Source organism: Myiozetetes cayanensis, unplaced genomic scaffold (genome assembly GCF_022539395.1).
Source record: "Myiozetetes cayanensis isolate MyiCay16 unplaced genomic scaffold, myiCay2020 scf28, whole genome shotgun sequence".
NCBI classification, from domain to species: domain Eukaryota; kingdom Metazoa; phylum Chordata; class Aves; order Passeriformes; family Tyrannidae; genus Myiozetetes; species Myiozetetes cayanensis.
Window position 1 is genome coordinate 4,393,242 of NW_026087499.1, and position 19,752 is coordinate 4,412,993.

Here is a 19,752-nt window from a genome sequence, read left to right on the forward strand (position 1 = left end):
CATAAATTAAGGCCACGGTCCTGGCCCTTCCTCTGGGGGAGCTGCTGTGGCCCTTGGAGAAGAGCCTTGCCCCTGGTGCCAAGGAGAGCCCCTGGTGCCTGTGGTGAGGAGCCTCCTGCGCCTCCTGCCAGTGTAAAACAGGGCTGGATAATTTCATCACCGCTAATAACATTCCTAGCGAGGCAGGCTACAATAATGATAAGGGTAATTGAATCTCATGCTTCAGGGATAAGCTGAGCTCAGGAGGGGGATCAGGGAGGAATTCATTTCCCCCTTCCCTGTGGAAGCTGCTTTGCACAGTCGATCGTTTGTGTTGAAAGGCTGATGCTTTCCCTGGCACAGGGGCTGGGCTGGCAGCTGGGATCCAGCACATTCCTGCTGCCTGCTGTGTGTCCTGCCTCTCTGATCTGTGGCAAAAGGTGTGAGCCTTTGCCTGCAGTCATTGCAGGAGAAAGTGGAGAGGGTGATGAGGGCAGGAGTCCAGCCTGCAGGTTGTGCTGAGGGTTGTGTGAGTGGACAAGGGTGCCCAGGAGGAGCAGGAGCCAACTAAAGTTATCTCCCATGAGTTGTGTTCCTGTGCAGCTTCCTCAGTGCAGAAAAACATGTGAACAAGTTTGATAGTGGCAAATTTTGGTATGTCCAGAGCCCTGCTTTGATTTTTAAGATTGGGGGAAGGGGGATGAGCAAACCTGCAGGGACAAGCAATGAAGTGAACAACATGAAGCCAGGATGCCCTGAGGAGAGAATACCATCCCTACTGTCAGCCAATATCTCTGGGCTGTGGTGAATATAAATCCCAGGACTTAGAAAGTCTCTTCTTACTTGTCATCAAAATGGCAAAGGGTTCTAATTCCTCCAGTCACAGTACAAAAATTGTTCGTGGTGTTCATGGTGGCAACCTAATTTCAAATACCATCAGTTGAGAAGGTCCCGGCTGAGTCAAAACTTAGAGCTGAATCTGAGGAAGCAAAATGTGTCTGCATAACTTTCTTGTTAAACTCCCAGCTCCTCATTCCGTCTAGAAGTGGATGCATTGCACTGGGGTCTGAGGGGATCTCTTAATAGCCTTCTCTTACCTCAAAGGAGGAATGTCATTTAATTACCTCATTTATGCTTATTGGGAAGCTTAAAGTGTTCTGAGCCGTGGGAATGAAAGGGGCTATAGAGGATAATTTGTTATTATTTGTTAAGAATGAACCACAGAGTGATGCAGCTCAGCTAAAAGGAGCTTTCAGACCTATCTGACAGTGTGGGAGCTCTCACTGGAAAGACCTGGCTGGCTGAGCTGGAGAGAGGAGATCTCTGTCAGCACCCAGCCCTTGCTCTACTGCATGACCACCATCCTTTAAATGGATTTATTTCCCCCAGTGCACGGTCTGGATTGGGTCAGGTGGTGGAGTTGTCTCCAGGTCTGTAAGTGGGCACCTGAGACTTTGAAAATGAAGTGACATGTTCAAGGGAAACCATGCAGAGCAATGTGTCGAATCCAGCAGCCCAGAGGTGTTCAGGAGTCTTTTTTTTTTTTACTTCTTGGAGGAAAAAAACTCCATGCTCAGCTGTGCTGGTCCTGGAGGGAGGGCCCAGGAGGCAGGAAAGCATTTCTATTCATTTTTTTTCCCCTTAGCAGCTGTGAATTATTCATGGAACTCCACTGACTTAGTGCAGGGGAAAAGATTTCCTGTTCATTATTTACTGATCTCTTCAGGAGCATTACATTTTTTTTCCTCTCCTTTTTTTTTTCCCCCCTCTTTTTTTTAATCTGGGATCTCTTCAGGAACTGGAGAAGTTTTTCCCCCTGGACTTTCAAGGAGTCCTTTTCCATGTACCTTTGTCATTTATTCTTTATAATGAAGCTGCTGGAATTAATTCCTGAGAAAGACAGTGTAAAGAAACATCCCTGTCATTAAACAGTCTTCAGAATCGCGGTTAAAAGATTTCCAGGTGGCAAATGAATGCCCCAGTGGAGTCTGTGTCAATTGACTCCTGATGTGATTGATGGTGTCTGGTCTGGTGCTGAAGCTGTCCTTGATGTCTATCACCCGTTCCTTCCCTGGCTGGGTGAGAAAACTGCAGTGGGCTGCACAAAAGCCCTGGTGGGTGACCAGGCTGGGAAGAAGCCCAGCAGCTTGGCCTGGGACTGGGTCTCTCTTGAGGGTACCAATTCCCAAAGCAGCCAGGATGTTGAGGGTTTTTTGGTCAGAGCTGTGGTGTGTGGGATCCGTGCCCTGTCGCAGTGTCACTCCTCGACCATCAGACACAACCTGGGCCGTGTTCCTGTCACCTCAACAGTCTGGGCTCTCTGATAATCAGAGACACGCTCTGTGCCACCGTGTCCTGCCTGCTCCAGGGTGGGGTGACTGAATGACACAGTGACCTGTCTGCTGTGTGTGTCCCATCCACCTGCATCCCTGCACGTGCCAGGAGAACACTGAGTTTGCTTCTCGCTGGAGTTCTGCTCTTTTATCTGCCTCTCTCCAGCCCTAGCACTCTGTACAAGCACAGGTGCCTGCTGGTTTTTTTATGGGGCATTTGCTGTTTCCTGAAGGTGCTGTTCATCCTTATCTAGTGATTTGCAGGTACACACAGGGTAATTTCTCCAGGCCTGTTTCTTGGGGGGGGCTGTGATAGTGTCAAGTATTTAATTGGGCTCTGTGGTCTCTGAGCCCAACCTCAGACTCCTGATTACTGGTGTGGAATTGCTGCTGTGAATATTGATGAAGACTGTTCTGTGGGAGCCTGCCAGGCTGGGGGGTGATGAACAGAGCCGAAGGTGAGACCCAGAGAGGGGAATGACCAGGGCTGTGAGGGGCAGAGCGGGTCAGAGGGTGTGAATTGCACAGCAGGCATCGCTGCAGATGGGGCTGTGAAACACCCTGTGGCATTGCCCTTGCAAGCAGGGCAGTGTCTGGAGCAGAGCCTTTTCTCTGGGACACTGAGGACAGAGAGGAGGCACCGTGGCCCTTTGTGTGGGTCCCTGTATGTGTCTCTGTGGACGTGCTCAGGCTGTTTACACATTGCATCCCCTTATTGTGCTCTGTCTGCTCTGGTTCGTGCTTGCTGTGTGAGCTCTGCCTGCCTCTTTGTGAGGTGCACAGCTCAGCAGGGCTCCTTCCCAGGAAAGCTTTTGAAACACCAGAGCAGCAAAGGGAATTGAGGCATGAGACAAAGATTCACAGTCCAAAGGAAGGCAGCAGTTCATCTGGGCAGGAATTGCTCCCAGCCTGACTGTCCCACCTCCCCGGACACGAGGTCGTGGCACTTAGGAAGGAGCAGATGTGAAGGAAGGGTTTGAAAGCAGCCTGGAAAAGCTTGGCTGGGGTTTCTGGTCATGGCTTACAAGCCATTAGGAAAATAGCAGCACCTCTGCCTCTCGCTCTAACACTCTGGAGACTCAGATTACCTGGCCAGGCTGCTGTGGGAGGGATAGGGAAATGGGAATGGTTAAATTATTCGGGCAGTTTAGAGGTCTCTGCAGGCAGCTGCTCCTCCTGTGTGTGTAGGGGAAGGTTGTAGCATTGCTGGTGAGTGTCACCCATAAGGGAGGAGGGCCAGAGTGTGTGGCTGAAGCTGAAGCCTGGCAGTTCTGGGCTCAGGGTGTTCACTGGCACTGGACTGGGCAGGACAGGATGGGCTTCCAGTGCCTTGACAGGTATCACTGTCAGCACTGCACCACTCTCTGACAGCACAGGCACTCTCTGGGCACCCCAGGGTATTTCCTGGCTGTTTCTCTGCCTGGTGGACATAGCAACCCTTCCAGCAATTTCTGCCCCTCAGGTGTGCAGCAGGACGTGCTGGGGAGGGAGAGCTCCTGTGCCTTCCCATCCGACACCAGCCGGGTATTGTTGTTGAGGGAGGTAGACCTTGACACTGGAAATGCCATGGAAGGGACTTGGAAATGAGATGAAATGTCATTCATTTTGCATGCAGGCAAAAAGCACAGTAAATGAAAGGATTAGATGGAGTATGCTTGAAGGGAGAGCTCTTGTCCTGATCAATAATTTAAAAATTCCCAGGCAAGTGAGCGTTCGGGCTGCATGTACAAACCAGTTGTACAGACCTTCCAAGAAGTTATTAAAAAGACTAGTTTGCTCAGATTTACTGGTTGCAATTGAGCTGAAGGTCACAGTTAAATGTAACTGAAACTTATGCATGTGTAGTAATTCATAGTTCCTTCTATTCCAAGTGCCTAAAACTCTGTCCTTATTGTGATAGCATGAGGGAGAATAAAGAACTGAGTTAGCCCTGCCTGCTTAGGGGAATGGCTTTGTTTTACTGCAGCATAACAGCTGAAATACTTTTTGTGAATGTGTGCTGACTGTGTCCAAACTTTTATTCCCAGCAGCCATGGCTGTGTTGGAGGCTGCACAGAGCAGGGAGTGAGGCTGGGATGGGGAGGCAGCGTGGTTCAGGAATTGGGTGGAGTTCTGTGGGCTTGGAGTTCTTGGCTGTACTCACAGGCTGCCTCAGGGACTCCAAGGCAGGCTTATGTCTCTGCCATCCCTGTGCTAAAATGGGGATAATGGCTCGTGGGAGACAGTAAAATCTGCTAATAGTGCATGAGCACATGGCTCTCACTCCTGGAGCAAGCACTGTCTGGATATGGGTCAGGAATTAATGCCTCCTGTGCCTTTTTTTGTGTGTAAACACGATCTTGCCTTTTAGGCTTCCCAGAGCCCCTCTCCCCCACCTCTTTTCCATCCATACTGAATCCCAAACTCTCTGCCAAGAACAGAAGCACTGACCTTCATGACAGTGTGAGCAGCATCTCCTTTCCTGTAAGGACGGTGTCAAACCAGCACAGCAGCCTCTCGTTTCTTTGAGCTGAAACACCCCATGGCAACAAAACAGTATCATTATCTTTGTTTTATCTGGTTTTCCTCATAAAACCTGCTAACACTGGAATCTCTAGAGAAGTCCTGTGCTTCTTCAAGTGTGCCAGATTTTCAGCACCCCCTGCCCCAGGGGGTGAGAAACGGTGGCATCAGCAAGGATTGGTGTTCCCTGCTCTCTGTGGAAGGCTGGTTTGAGGGGTGTCCCCTCAGATATTCCAGCAAACAGCCCCCTGAGGTGTCATGGGGATCCCCAGAACGGGGGGTCCAGTTAACCCCCCCCAAGCAAAGTGTCAGAGCCTCGATGGTGAGAAAGGAGGGGCAGTTTGTGTTGTGCTGGTCCAAACCCCTCCCAGACAGGGCAGCAGTGGGTTGGGATCAGTGAGTGCTCCCCCTGCCTGGCTCTCTCACAGCCCAGTGCTGTTGTTTGCTCACCAGCCTTGCACAGGTCACTGCTGGGGGCACTTGAACCTGATGTGGTCCCCAGCCCACTGATGGTGTGTGCTGTGCAGGATGGGGGACACAAACATCTGAGAAGGGTGCTTGGGGCTGCTGCCTGACTTCTTAAAAATGTTGCTTAGAAACCAAACTCGATATTGCCGAACTCCACCAGATCTGCAGTGCAGAACTCTCTGCACAGGGAGAAGGATTTCTTATTTTTATTATTATTTTCCCACTTTTTTTTCCTCCCCCCCCCACCCCCCTTACAAGAAATAACTCACTTTTCAGCTGTTGGAGAAGGTAGTAATTGATCTAGAGCTTTGCAGCTTGCCTTCCGGAATGGTTTTATTCTTAATGTAGGAATAAAATTCTGTTAGGTCAAATACACAGCAATAAATACAAGAAGCACATTAACTTTAATATATTGGATTATTCCACTTGGTGGTGACGGGGAAAAAAACAAGATTTAATTCCCCTGGCAATGCAGGCAAAGAAAATCACTTTCCCTGCCCATTTTTTTTTTCTGTTAAGTCATTTTTGTCTGTCAATGCCAGTGCTGCAGGCTTTGACAGGGTTTAATTTTACTTCTTTTTTTTTTTTTTTTTTTTAACCTGGTGTGAAAGTAAGAAGTGTTTTCTCCAAGTAAATTGTTCACAGATTCACTCGATGCCTTTTATTTCTGGCTGCTACAGAGTCCTCCCCTGGTGGGACGTGTGGAGCTCTTGGTACCATCACAAAAGTGGGGATTGCCCTGAGCTGGCAGGGTAGGGTGGCTTTCAGCTTCGCTCTGCCACAGGAGTGGGACAGTGAGTTCAACACAGCTGTTCTCCTTTTGCCAGACATGCTGGGGGTGGATTCTGTTCCCACCCTGGAGCCTCCCAGCTGGAACTAGGATTTGCTGCTCCATGCCAACTGTTTCTGTGAGGTACCACCACCCTTCAGGGCTCCCACACGGTGGTGACTGTGCCCAGCAGGGCACTGGTGTCCCCCCAGGCCTTGCAGTGCTGAAGTCTTTCATCAGGTCCCATAGTCAGTCCATGTGCCCAGCCTTCCCTCATTTTTTGGATCCTTTTCCTACAGTCCTTGCTTTTTCCCAGATTTCTGTTTTATACTGGAAAAAGGACAGATGAAAAGAGGCAGGAACAATCTCTTTGCTCGTCATCGTGGCAGACAGATGGGTAGAAGGTGGCTCTGCTAGGGAACCAGGCAAATAGCAGAGAGACTGGAGCAGGGATTTTGTGTGGAAAACAGAGAGGAAACATCTCAGCGTGGTCAAGGACTGTAGAAAGGATTTTCAGAGGGTAAAGCCTTCAGAGCCAGAAAGCTTTGAGAACAGTCTGGGTGAACCTGTGTTAGGAGTGCTGGGAGGGTGGGGAGGGGTCTGCCTTGAACAGGAGATGGGGACTTAGAGCAGACAAGCCTGGGGAGTGTGGCTGGAGGTGTGCGTGTTGGTGCCCCTCTCTCTGCAACAGAGGCTGGAGAAAAAGCAAGGCAGGAGTGTCCATGTGGTTAGCTGAGTGTTTGCAGTGTTTCCCTCTGTCCAGGCAGAGTGATCGCTCCAATAAGCAGAGCTCCTGCCCCAGCACCCAGACTCCATCTGATTGTTTGTCTGAGACGAGCAAGACTTCACGATAATCCTGCTGGCAATTAATTGGCTTTTGTTCAGCAAGAGTGAACAAGATCTCATCTTAATCTGTTTCATTATTTCTCCTTGTATAGCACAGTCAACACAAGATTAGGTTTAATTTACAAAAAAATGCAAAGTCATTACTCATATCTGGATCAGGATTTTATCTGCTTCGTTTTGCAACGCTTTGTGTGTCAATACGGGGCGAGCTGCACGGTGTGTGGTGAGGTGGAAACAGCACTGCTTGACTTCAGGACCTTTTGCAGGGATTGCAAGTGGCAGAGCTCTGATGTCATCCTTCCTCTACAGAGAAGGAGCTCTGTGCTCAGGGAAAACAGGGTTTGTACACCCTGATGCATTTCAGTGCTTCTGGACGTGGTACCCACCTCTGCAAGGTGCTCAGTGGGAGGCTCCTCGCTGCCAAAGCTGCTCTGATCCCTGTTAGTGCCCCTGTTCCTGCTGCAGGGAGATGTTTCCCCACCATCCATCAGTCCAATGAGCTCTCCCATGACTTTATTGCAGCCTCTCTGCCGCTCTGGGAGCACTGATTGCACTGTGGTTAATGGGTCTGCACAGACACCAGCTGCAGATGAGCTGCTCTGAGTGCCTGCAAGGGAGGTCAGCCAAGGGCATGTGGGATGTCCCTGGGACTCCTGACTCCCTGGGAAGGGCTGCAGAGCTCTGTGTGCAGGGGAGGTGACAGGGGCTGTGTGTGCCTGGGCATGATGCTCGTGGGGACAACAGCCAGCCCTGGGTGGCTCTTCTGAGTCTGGTGGCTGGATTAAAGTTAGAAGATAACTCCGCAAGGAAAGGCAAGTTACTGATTTGAGTGATACTCTTAATAAATCAATGCTTCAGGATAGTGTTGAGCAAGTTTGTGCTGCTTCCAGTCGAATTTGAAAGGCCTTCATCTGCATTCAGGCAGCTTTCACTGCTCTGATCGGTCGTTACAGCTGAAAACGCTGCCAGCATCCAAGAGAGGAGTGGTGTGTCTGCTGCCCAAGGGGCAGCCGTACTTCCAAAATGTGGGGAGGATGGCAGGGATAAGACGTTAGGGTCTGCACAGCAAAGGCTGCTCTGCCAACCCAGCAACAGGACGAGGAGAAAACGCTCCCTCGTTCAGGAGCTGCAGCCCGGAGAAAGACGGGGCAGAGCTCAGGAACGGACCCGCAAACGCAGCATCCAGGGCGGTACCTCGACAGCTCGTGTGCGTCTCTGTCGGCACGGAGCGAGCCCCGCGGGCTCCTGCCTGCAGCCCGAGTGCCCTCTGCTGTCCCCCGCGCTGCTGCTGTGCCCGCCTGGCCGTGCCCGGCTCTGCTGCTGCTGCTGGGGCATCTCTGCCGCTCACACCCCTCCCCACCTGCACCGTGTGTGCTCTGCGTGGCTGTGACCCTTTGCTTGGCTCGCAGGATGCCGTTGTGCTTCCCAGCTCCTGTGAGGCTGTCTTTCAGGAGGTGCCATTCCCAGCCTCTACAAGCTGCTTGATTTAGGGGGAATCAAGCTCCTAAACCATCCTCCCTTTTACAGCTGGCTAGAACAGCTGGGCTTCAAGCAACAGGGAACTGTCAGATAGATTATTTTTATTTTCTCCCCCATCTCTCCCATCCCCAGTCTTGAATTGCCTGGTGGGGGAGAAAACTCCTCCATCTGTCCACAGCCCCCCAGGTGGGTAATAATAGATGTTTCATATAGAAAAATTCAATTAGACTTGACAAGAGATATATGATAGTACTCCCTTGCCAGGGCCCCATCTTGCTCTGTTCTGTTCCTCTGCAAGAAACTTGCTGTAGAAGCTGTTAAGAATAAAAAAAAAAACCAAAAGCAACCACTTTTTCAGTATTTCTGGCCATATTATAATGGCATTTATAGCCAGGACCAGCTGTGGTGGGCTGTGTAGAAAAGAAAAATGACAGTGTCATCTCATGCAGCTGCAGCCACCAAGGTGCAGGTGGTACCTTGGACTGGTAAGAGCAGGACAGGGCTGTGTGTTGTGCTCTTCTAGGGGTTCTCCTGGTGCCTCTGAGTATTAAAGCAGCCAAGGTAAGAGGTGTGTTCATGTGGTGTCTTGGCCAAGAGTGAAGGGTTCATGTTTTAAACTCTCCAGTTCTCATCATCCAGCTGGTCCATTCCAGTGTGGGGTGTTTGGAGCACATTTCCATTCTGTGTTTGGTGTAGCTCAGCAGGGCTGGGGTGCTCTGTGGGTTTGATGTGCAAAGGGAACAGGAGCCCTTTCTGCAGCTCTTGTTGCTGTAACTGGGACTGGGAGGGGACCCTTTTGTGTGGTTTCAGTTTAGTTGTTTATTTGGTGGTTTTTTCTACAACATGAATGCTCCAGCAGCACTCAGTTTTTGTGTTTTAATGCTCAGATTTCTGAATACTCTGAGAGTTGAGAATATCTGTTATAAATTACTTGTAGTCAGAGATCTTCCTGTCTATAGAGCACAAGTCTGCATTGGTTATCAGTGTCCCCAAAAGCTGCTGTGCAGTGTCACACAGCTGCCTGCTGGTGTTGGCACAGCAGAAAGCAGAAAGAACTGGCATCGAAGCTGTAACAGAGCCCTGCAGTGGCTGGGAGATTTAATACATCCAAACCCTTCTGTCACAGTTGCACTGACTCTCTGTAATCCCCTGAAATTGTATCATCTCCATTTCCATGAAGTCTGGAACATGTGAGAGCCCATTACCCATCTCTGACAGGTGAATGGACAGGTTGGATTGGATGTATGTGTACAGTTCAGATCTCAGTGTGTTCGCACTTCTGGTGTTTGATCAAAATTCTAAAGGCATTTGGAACAGAATATTTATAATGTGAGCAGGATTTTTTTCCCCATGTGCCCAGACACTCACTTGCTTTGGGACTCTGACTCATGTGACTCCCTTGATGTCAGCAGTGACTTTTGGGAGCAGCTCTGGGGAGCAGAGAGGGGTGCAGGCACTGAGTGCCTTGGAAAGCACCTCTTGGCAGGAGTGGGAAGGTCAGGACAGCTTTTCAAGATGCCCCTGACAGCCAACACAAACAGCATGGGGAGGGGGAGAGCCCCCAGGCAGCTGTTCATGGTGACAGAGCTGCTGGGGAGGCTTTGTGTGTTTAGTGGCTCAGCCTAGATAAGCCCATAGTGGGGACCACGGCCCTACCCTCTTAAGTACAAGGGCCACAATATCCAAAGGCTTAATCCTGGGGTTTATCCTGACTCTGAGGTGGTGGATTAGGAAAGGTTCAGTTTAACAGTTGCATCAAGATGTGGAATATTGATCCCCTCACTGCACTGATTCCTTAGGGACAGATGGACTTTCTGTGGGGCAGAAAGTGGGCAGAGAGTTGAAGATTAACTAGTCAGCTGCAGTAAAGGCTGTGGTGAATAAAGCAGGAGTGTGTGACCATGTGTGCAGGGGGAATGCAGGGGAAAGAGGTAAACTGTGAACTGGTTCTGGTGCCTCCTGTGTCAGAGCCAAGGCTGAGCCCACAGCAGAGCCAGTGACAGTTGACCTGGAGGGTGTCTGGCAGGACTGGGCTTTGTAGGAGCCCTCCTGGGCCTCCTCTGTGCCTTGCATGAATTCTCACTGTGCCTTCAGTTCACTTCTGCTCGCTGTTGCACTGCAGACCTGCTGCACGTGGAGCGTTTCTGACGGGTCCAGGCTGTGGGGTTGGGGATCAGAGCACGTTCCTCTCTTAGGGACACTCCTGGTACCACACAAGGTACAAGGACTCCTGGTTTTGGGTAGGACAGGCTGATGTGGCTCCACATAACTGAACAGAGTGCTTGAGCACAGACACAGACACCCAGCACACCAGGGAAGATCCACACACAGCAGTGTCACTTTATTAGGTGTGTGGGCTCTGGCACGGCGTGGCTGCGGTTTGGGAGCCCTGTGTGCCCAGGGGCAGCCCTGCAGGAGCCCAGGGAAGCAGCGTGCACAGTGCCCAGGGGAAGCTCTCTCTCCTCTGGCTGCAGGCAGCAGCAGGCACTGCTCGGGTAAAGGGGCACTTGGATGCAAAGTGGCAGCCCAGGGAGGGAAGATGGACAGAGACACAAAAATACAAGAGCCAGCCCTGTTAGGGGATGCTCTTGTCAGGGGAATAACTACAGGGACAGGCTTGGCTCAGGAGAGCTCGGGGGCCTGTTCAGGATGGGGATTCACAGCCCTGAGTGATATCAAGAGGCACAAGTGGGAGAGTGAAGTGCTGTCTTGTCAGTGAGCACATGGAGGAGCAAACTGGTACTTCTTGCAGAGATGGAGTGAGGCAAACCAGCTTTGTGTGTGCAGGGTATCTCCTCCCTGCAGAGTCAGACTGGGGGACCAAACACTTGCTGCACGAAGCATGGCAGGGAGGGGCACATGAGTTTGTTTTCATTCATTCCTGGACTCCACCCCCAGTTTTTTCTAACCCATTTCCCTAAGTTGTTGTCATCTCTCTCTCTCTCCCAGCGATTACTCTCGGTTGTCATCTGTCTGAGGGAGCCAAATGAAGCCCCAGGGTTGGACACCAGACAGGTTTCTGTTCCCAACACTTGCCTTGATAAATGGATGCTGGGAACAGTTTAAGGGAAGAGGATCCAATCCCTCTTGCTTTGCATTATCACTAAAAATGAAACTAATAGCACTTGGCAGCCAAGCTAGAGCCCCTCTGTGGTAAGCAATGACATCTGTTGTTTGTAAATGGGAGAAGCCAAGGTTCTCAGTGCAAGCCACAGGGGCAGTTGGTGATAAAGCTGTGACAGGGCTCTGGGTTTCCCTGGTACATTCTCAGACACAAGGTCTCATGTTTTTCTTTCCTACTTTCTTCCACTCTTTACCTTCCAGAAAATAAGCCTAAAGTACCCCTTTAAGTTGAGGAGTGCCCAAGTCTGGGAGCAGGCAGGAGGGGTGTCTGGCTTGGGGTTAATGGCTCAGGAGAGAAGGTCTGCAGGACTTTTAGGTCATGTCCCGTCCAATGGGAGATCATCAGTGCAAGAGGTGAGGCTGAGCCTTGTTTCAGTCTCAGATCCATCCCCACTCTTTGCACAGTCCCCTCGAGGAAGGCTGGGCGGTGGCTCCTGGCGCGTTGCAGGCGCGTTCCTACGCAGAAGGGCCCAGTGCTCTACAGCCAGAAGCAGCACCATGCAGAGACCATCCAGAGGCCGTGGGATGCCCTGAGGGAAGTCAGCTCCAGCATGCAGGCCCCAGCTGAGCGTGGCTACGGCTCCACTGTCACGCTGCTCATGGTGACACGGGCGCCGTACCAGCCCTTCCAGAACAGCGTGTCCTGCCCGCCGTGCTCGAAGCGGACAAAGCGGACCCCGGGCCCGTACTTGGAGAAGGTGTGGGAGATCTTTGGGACAAGAGACAAAATGGGTTGTTGTTGGTAAGCATCAAACCACCATGAACCTACAGTGCACAGAGCCTTCAGCCCCCCCAGCCCCAGTCATGCCTGCCAGGCTGGGTAACAACGGGGACATTTACTGTGGAAGGAGCTTTGATCCCGTTATTTTTTTCAGAACCTCTCCCAGCTGGACATCTCCTTCACTTTACACCTGCAGTGGTGATTCAGCAGGTTTCCAAGTTTCCTGGAAGGTAGCCTTCCAGTATAATCCCTTTGTTTAATCAAAGGGTCATGGCTCCAGAGAATACATGACAGAGCCTTCTCCTCCTCCAGAAGAAGAACTTTCCTGCTTCCCTCTGCTTCAAAATATTCCCGATTCATGCAGGTTGGGCATCACCTGCTGAGCCCACGGCTGCAACTCACCTCAGTCCAGCTGCCATCGTTGTCCTGTGGGATGGTAACAGTCTCACTTTTGTACTCAGCCAGCACATCCTCGTTCTCCGAGAGCAGCTTCACGCAGAGCTCGTAGAGGCAGCCGGCGTCGCGGCGTGCCGCGTACCTGCAGGGACACCCCGCTGCTGGCACCACCTGGGAGCTCTGCTGAGAGCCAGAACACGGGCTCTCCACTCCCACCAGCTCACTGGGGCCTTGCTTTGAGGTGGAAATGCTTCTTTCCCCAGCCCACCACCTCCCCAGGGCTTTGGAGTTCAGGTGCCCCAACAGTTTGAAGCTTGTGAGCCCTGTCCCCCTTCCAGGGCATCCTGGCAGCTGAGGTTTTAAGGCCCAGTATATACAAGGTATGTGCCCTCTCTGCCCTTCCTTTTCTTTCTTGGCTCTCTGCCAGCCTTCTGAGGCATCCTTGCTACTTACCAGTCTCTTACCACAATTTTAGGCTGGGTTGTGTCCATCAGCTCTTCCCAGTAGCCCTCAGCCCGAAGGTCAATGACCTGAGCCTTTCGACACCACCTGAAAGACAAGATGTTATTGGCATCACAGTCTCTCCTGGGACTGGGGGGAACCAAAAATGTTCCCTTCCCTAAATAAGAGAAGAAAGCAGCCTTACTCATAAGATGTAACAAAGTATTTATGGACTTCTTCACTAGGGAATTCTTTTCCAAAGTCCCCTGGGAGCTCTTCAATTTTCCAGCCATCACCTCCATTCTCTACCTCTCCCCAGTGCTCCAAGTCTTCTGCAAATGGCAGAAAAGAGACTTGGATGAGTCTTAGTTTCTGTGGGCCTGGGGAACCTGATCATCTCCCACTGGAACTTTCTTTTGGCTTGTGAAGGTTCAGTGTTAGACACAGCATTAATTTGGTACGGTGGACTGTGGATATGTTAAGTGGAGGTCAGGCAAAAACCTTTAGTGTGGCTGAGCTCAGTATTACCAAACTTCAGCATTTCCCAGCAAAATGGCTGTGTGCTTGTGGGTTTGTTTAAGGAAGTACTCCAGGGAAAGGATTTTTAGGTATTCTGAGCAGTGTATCAGCACTTCCAGTGGTCACAAGACAGAAGCAGCCTGGGGAGAGATGCTGATTGCTTTATTTCTGTTTCCTAAATCGCTAAGTGGTATTTTCAGAAGCACTAAGGCCTTAAACACAGGGCTTCTCTGGTCTTAGCCAGAGGGAGCCTGGATGTTGGAAAAGCTTGCAGAAAGTCATCTGTGAACAAAATGGAGAAGCTGTGTTGATATTGCTTTGGTCTATGATGTGTGAAATTGCTGCTGCTTGGGTTGTGAGGCTTGTTTACCGCTGCTCACTGCTACTGTGGCTCTGGGAAGTGAAGTTCATGGATCCAGAATAATGGCACGTGGGGTGTGTGCCCAGCTCTGATGTGGGCTGTGAGGGGAGGGGAAAAACATGATTTGCCTGAGCTGCTCCAAGGAAAGAAGCCTGAAGGGCTGGTGAGCTGAGGGCAGACAGGCCCCTGAGCAGGGAAAGGCTTCCTCTCTCCTGTCACAGTTTGGCAAGAGGCAACACAGAAACAGATGCCACGACCATTACGGCATTGGATGGGTTCTGCAAAGGACATTTTTGTCTCTCGAACACGATTTGGATCCCTGCAGGGGTTATATAAACCTAATGTGAATCAAAGCCCTTTGCAAAGGCTGATTATCAAAGGCCTTCGTGCCCATTAAATGATTTGGCTGCGTGCAATGAGTGATTTGACTCTTGGGCAAGGAGAAAATTCTGCAACCTGACAGCAGCCAAGATCTATTTTCAAAGAGTGGAAATGCTCAATTCTCAGTGACTGGTTGTCTCTCTGAAATCTTGGGGCACATTGTGCTTGTCTCTCACCTTCACCACATGGGTTCTTGATGAGGTTCTTCTTTTTCTTACTCAGGAAGTAGAAGTTTTGCCAGTTCTCCGCATCCTCCTCTGCCTCTGCCCCAGTGAGCCCTTCCTGCTGACACTTCAGGATCCAAAGTGCAGCTCCATCCACCAGGTTCTTCCACTGGCAGCAGACCAGGCGACACACCAGCACCAGCTCCACTGCAGGTATGGCAGCCAGGATTCGGAGCAGGACTGCTTCAGGGAGGGACTCCATCCCCGGGCTCAGCAGTGTCAGGCACTGACTGAGGCAGTAGGAAAAAAGGGAAAATAAGTGTGTTATTTGAAGGCTTGATTTTGGGGCCATAGATTTCTTCCTGACCTCAGGGCCTCCTGACACCCATTAATATGCTGAAGCAGATGAATATTTTATGTCCTAAGTGAAAGCCCTGAGTTAAATCCCCCCACAAAATGGAAGTACTTGACATCTGCAACTGTGGGCAGCTTGTTTGTTTCCCAGATTGGCATCAGTCCTTCCAGAACCTCTGCTGCTGCAAAAATCAGCTTCTTAGTAATTATTTCCTCTGCAGAGGCAGGCACAGGGGTGTTTGCTCTGCCTTTAGGAACGTCCCTGATAACAAATGCTGCAGAGCAGTACCCAGATATCAGCAGTGAGCATCTTGCCATCCACCCTTGCAGTGGTTCATTCTATATCTGATAGGTTTTCCCTCAGGGGGCTGGCACTTAATCCCCTTAGTCTGTATAAAGTACAGGTCTGAGCACAGCTGAAAACAACTCAGTTGCTATTCTCTAATATTCCATTTTCTATGGCCTCATAACCTGAGCCATCCAGTCAGAAGTGCGTGCTCTAACTTCATGTGCTAATTCTGGACTCCAGACAGCTCTGTGCTGCCCTGAGGTCCAGGTGCTGCAGGACTAAGGAAGGATGAGTGTGCAGATTCAGACCCTGTCACCAGTGAGGGATGCACTGTGACACTGCTGTTGTGTCAGCTGAGTCCTGGGGCTGGGAAGCTGCTGAGACTGCAGTGAACTGCATGGATGCAGCCAAACTCCTCAGGAACGAGTCATTAAGCCTGGAAGAGCAGCAGGAACAGAGGGGAAATATCCTGACATGTGACTTGAAGGAATACAGCAGTGCCAAACCGGGCAAGGGAGTGAAGAAATAGGGAGTCACTGCTGTAACAGCATCCTAAATCTAGATGTTCAGATGCAGAGCACTGCATGTCCTTTATCTGCACTGCAGCCAGCAGGGACAAACTGTCATTTAAAATTCCCTGGCTTTTCTGGGGATAGCATTAGTGATTCCCCATCACCCACCCCCTCCACTTCCAACCCTCCACCACAGTCCTGAAGGCTAAAACGTAATTAAAAAAAAAACAAAACAACAAAAACAACAAACAAAAAACCCACAAAAAAAGCCCAAAACTAGAAACATGAAGAGTCTCGCCGGTTTGATCTCTTACAGGAATTCCAGAGGCCCGGCGTGCTGATGGAGCACCGCCGCTCTCCTCGTTAGCGAGCATCCCCCGCTCGGGAGAGGGGAGGAGGTACCTTCCCTTTCCCACCGCGGTTCGCAGCATCCTCCCTGAGACCGGTCTGCATCTCCCCGGGGACCGATCCGCATCCCGGTATCGCCCACCCCGTGCCGTGTCCCCGTCTGTCCCCGGAGACAGCCCAGGACACCCGCAGGGGCTTCGGGGGGACACCGAGCGCTCTTACCTGGGCTGGAAGCTTCGGGGCCAGGCGGGCTGGGCTGTCCCGACACAGGACTGCGGGTTCGGGGAGGGCGGTCCGGGCTGCCCTGATAAAGCCCGGCGGCCCCGCCCGCGCTCCTCCCTCGCCCGCCCCGCGGAAGGGCCGCTCCCGCACATCCGGGGCCGGAGGGCGCAGGTCGGGACCGGAGCGGGGCCGGGGCTCCGATCCGGAGCTGCTCGGGCTCGGCCCGCCGGGCTGCCCATGGCTCTGCCCCTGCCTTAGGCGGAGCCCGTGTTTGTTTGCCCCGGGGCTGCGGTTTCCCCCCGCCCTCAGCCATGACAACCATCGGAGACCTCCCCGAGGACGTGCTGGTGCAGCTGCTGTCGCTGCTGCCCGCCCGGGACCTGCTCCGCAGCTGCCGCCTGGTGTGCTCGCAGTGGCGCTACGTGGTGGACCTCAACACCCTCTGGAAGAGAAAGTGCCAGCGCGACGGGTTTTATCAGCAGAGCCTGGACAGGAGCGTCTCCGACTGGAGGGTCTTCTACATGCTCTGCCACTTGAAGAGAAACTTAATCAAAAACCCCTGCGCTGAAGGTTGGTTTCGTTATTTTATCACTTAAGAGTTTCCGAGAAGTCAGTGAGTCAGTGTATCCTGCATGACTCAACTGCTGGAGCTGCAGGACTGCTGGTGGAGCTCTGCTGGGTCACATCCAGCTCAACACCAGCAATAGAACTTCAGTAGCTAGACGGGTGTGTATTTACCAGTACTTTATGGTTGCAGCCAGAAAAATCTGGAGTCACAAGGCCTCAGCACTGTAGGTGGTGACAATTAATTTGCACAGCAAGTACAAGGTGGTAACGAAACCATCAGGTATTGGCATTAAACATTTGGGCAGCTGGAGAACTTTGTGTTGTCAAAGACTTGACTAATAGGATTACAGTAATTTTATTTTATTGCTGATGATGAGTTTCTGATATGGTCAGAAAGCTGCTACCTACTGTGCCAGCTGCTGACAGCCACATGAAAAGCAACCTAATGACAGGAGCCACTTCCAGTTGTAGGAAAAATACAGTGGATCTGAAAACTCCAAGTAGCTTAATAGAATTCTCCTGTAGCTGACTCTTTCATGAAAGCAGAGCTCCTGCTGGTAGCTGAAGTGAGGTCCTAACCCTCATCTTGGACACCTGTGTTTGTAGAGAAATTCCAGCACTGGACAATTGACCGCAACGACGGAGATGAATGGAAAATTGAGAATCTGCCTGGAGCTCATGGAACTTTGATGCCAGACCCCACAGTACGCAAATACTTTGTCACTTCGTTTGGGTAAGAACTGGATTCCAGTAATCTGGAGCTGGAAACCTCTTTCCCCCTGTGTGTCTGCACAGTTAGAAAGCTTCAGGCAGGTCACTGAACCTTAGCCCAGCTGTGGGAAAAGGAAGGAGCTTAATTAAGCCTTTATACCAGTTAAGTCTGAAGAGACAGGGTACTGCTGAGAGAATTGATCACAGTATATGCCAAATTTCTCTGTCCCTACCAGGAACCTTCTGTAATTTTTATAGTTAAAATAATACAAATATTTATAGTTAAAATCATCCACGTGGATTTTATCGTTACAATAATTCTCCTCTCCCAAAGTTGATGGGCAAAGGTTAAGGCTCTGGGAAACATAATCAGCTGCACTTACCTGACAGAGTCACAGCTCTGGAACCTCCAGGAGTGGTAGGTGTGTCATGCAAACAGAGTGTAATAAAAGCTGTCAACAGAGGAGGAGTAGCTGCTTTTACATGCACCAGGCAGTGGTTCCAGTACACAAGTGCAAGGACCTCTCTTAATCCAGCCTGTAGGGAACTATCCCTTTTATCTGGGGGTGAAGCTAATTCAGTTCATTTCCCTATCTACTTCTGGCTATGGGAAAGACAGGCCTTAGCCAGGTCAGGTTTGTGGGCCTTCCAGGTCTGGGCAGGCAGTAAATCTGTCAGGGAAAGGACATGGACAGTGAGAGGGAAGAGATGTGTTTTGAGGAACTGAGAGTATTTCTATGGCTGTTTCAGGCTATGCCTCAAGTCCCAGCTCATTACTCTGAAGAACGAAGGATACGGAAATCAGCTGATGGATGAGATACGGCCTGAAATCATAGTCAAGGACTGGTAAGAGGATGTACTGAAAACTAGAATTTCTGGCATGGGCCTAGAATTAAGCCAGGCCTGTGGAGCTTTTCATGCTATAAAATCAGTTCTTTATCCTTTGGGAGTTGTAGCTCTCGAGTAAAGCATAAGCGACATCTCAGCTTATTAAAGGGGTGCAAGGAGGTGGCAGTCCCGGGAAGGGATAGCTGGAAGTTGTAGAACTTCTCCATAGCTATGGGGATGACAGTCCTTCTCGTGTGCAGACATGGATCTTCTTGGAGACTTGTTTCTGAACCCCCCAGGGAAGGGAAGGCTGTCCATACAGCCCTGCTCCTTGGTTCCTCTGCCTCCCCAGGTACGCCGCCAGGTTCGACTGCGGGTGCCAGTACGAGCTCACGGTGCGGCTGCTCTCGGCCGATCACATCGTCCTGGAGGAGTTCCACCCCGAGCCCGTGGTCATCGAGCAGTGGAGCGATGCCAAGTGGAGAGAGGTGAGCAGCAACCCCGGGGGGCAGGAGGTTTACATCAGTTTTGTGGCATTTGAGTCTTGACAGTCTTACTTGGCCAGAAGTCCCAGTGGACCTTCCTCTGCTCTTCAGCCTCCTCGATACAACAGGTCCTCCTCTATACAGGAGTCAGTCCTTACTGTTGATGATGCCAAAGCAGTGGTGCCCTGATCAAGTCAAGTTCCTTTTTAGGTGCCCAGGATTTTCTAGAGAATATCCCCTGGGCTTCTGTGTTGCTTTATAGCTCAGTCTTTTTAATTGTTTCTGGGTTTTACCTAAGTTTTTGTCTAAATAACTAAGTCACAACAGCAGACTGCTGTTTTATTGGATCAAAAACCCTCATTTTAAAACTACTGTGCAAGGATGGCGAAGTCAGTGGCAAACCCATGACAGGTTCAGGTCAGTGCTGGCCTATTTAGGCAAATTAAGAGGAAGTCTCTTATTTCTCTCCAGATTTCCCACACATTCCGGAATTACCCAGCAGGAGTTCGTCACATCTTCTTTCAGCACGGAGGGCAGGACACCCAGTTCTGGGCAGGATGGTATGGGGTCCGTGTGACAAACAGCAGCATCACCATTGGGCCCCACACGCTCTCGTGAAGGCACAATAAAAGGGTTTGCTTTACCTCAGGACTGTAACCAGGTGGCCTCAGGTGCACTTTTTGTCTGTACTCTCTGGGTGAGTCTCCTTTGTCCTGCAAACACAAGCAGCTTGTTTTCCTTGCTCACAGCAGAGCTTGGTTTGTACTGAACTGTGTAACCCAACATAAAATGTTAAAGCAATGCCCAGCCTCGATCTACATTGTTCTTGCACTTGTTACCTGGAGGAAGCAGGAGGTGCTGGGCAGGCTCTTGTACCAAATTCCACCTTGCTAATGCCACCTGTGGGTGGGAGGTCTCCCATGGAAAGGGGAGAGACCAAGGTTGTACAGCCTT

The 19,752-nt window shown here is 50.9% G+C and overlaps 2 protein-coding genes and 1 long non-coding RNA gene across 5 annotated transcripts in view; 2 read left to right on the forward strand and 1 right to left on the reverse strand.

Moving 5' to 3' along the window:
• The window catches only part of LOC126643674 (uncharacterized), a 49,634-nt gene extending 33,490 nt beyond the window's left edge, over positions 1–16,144 (forward strand). The window contains exons 3-4 of the long non-coding RNA XR_007629790.1: positions 14,541–14,695; positions 15,954–16,144. This is a non-coding gene — a long non-coding RNA (uncharacterized LOC126643674). The remainder of the gene's footprint in view (positions 1–14,540; positions 14,696–15,953) is intronic.
• FBXO2 (F-box protein 2) lies at positions 10,697–16,297 on the reverse strand. 3 transcript variants are annotated; one of them, XM_050322199.1, is made up of 6 exons: positions 16,208–16,297; positions 14,495–14,772; positions 13,263–13,389; positions 13,070–13,165; positions 12,623–12,758; positions 10,697–12,208 (listed from the first exon to the last, which is right to left on the reverse strand). In XM_050322199.1, exons 2-6 carry the CDS (start codon positions 14,742–14,744, stop codon positions 12,074–12,076), a joined length of 744 nt encoding a protein of 247 aa, XP_050178156.1. In that variant the 5' UTR covers positions 14,745–14,772; positions 16,208–16,297; the 3' UTR covers positions 10,697–12,073. The 3 variants fall into 3 exon arrangements, with proteins under 3 accessions (XP_050178156.1, XP_050178157.1, XP_050178155.1); XM_050322200.1 differs by lacking the exon at positions 16,208–16,297 and adding an exon at positions 15,434–15,777; XM_050322198.1 differs by lacking the exon at positions 16,208–16,297 and having other exon boundaries at positions 14,495–15,777.
• A 64-nt stretch (positions 16,298–16,361) lies between these two features.
• Positions 16,362–19,599, forward strand: LOC126643673 (F-box only protein 6-like). The gene is made up of 5 exons (XM_050322202.1): positions 16,362–16,777; positions 17,381–17,507; positions 18,236–18,331; positions 18,666–18,801; positions 19,270–19,599. Exons 1-5 carry the CDS (start codon positions 16,519–16,521, stop codon positions 19,414–19,416), a joined length of 765 nt encoding a protein of 254 aa, XP_050178159.1. The 5' UTR covers positions 16,362–16,518; the 3' UTR covers positions 19,417–19,599.
• The last annotated feature ends 153 nt before the right edge of the window (positions 19,600–19,752 follow it).

What these genes read in the sequence shown, in the direction of transcription:
- FBXO2 (XM_050322198.1), bottom strand. Translation starts at nt 14,834, where the DNA reads ATGGCCCCAAAATCAAGCCTTCAAATAACACACTTATTTTCCCTTTTT. An exon ending in CAAGAACCCATGTGGTGAAG is followed by an intron (nt 13,390 to 14,494) that starts GTGAGAGACAAG and finishes TGCCATTTGCAG; the next exon opens with AAGACTTGGAGCACTGGGGA. An exon ending in TACTTTGTTACATCTTATGA is followed by an intron (nt 13,166 to 13,262) that starts GTAAGGCTGCTT and finishes CTTGTCTTTCAG; the next exon opens with GTGGTGTCGAAAGGCTCAGG.
- LOC126643673 (XM_050322202.1), top strand. Translation starts at nt 16,519, where the DNA reads ATGACAACCATCGGAGACCTCCCCGAGGACGTGCTGGTGCAGCTGCTG. An exon ending in GAAATCATAGTCAAGGACTG is followed by an intron (nt 18,332 to 18,665) that starts GTAAGAGGATGT and finishes CTGCCTCCCCAG; the next exon opens with GTACGCCGCCAGGTTCGACT. An exon ending in GCGATGCCAAGTGGAGAGAG is followed by an intron (nt 18,802 to 19,269) that starts GTGAGCAGCAAC and finishes ATTTCTCTCCAG; the next exon opens with ATTTCCCACACATTCCGGAA.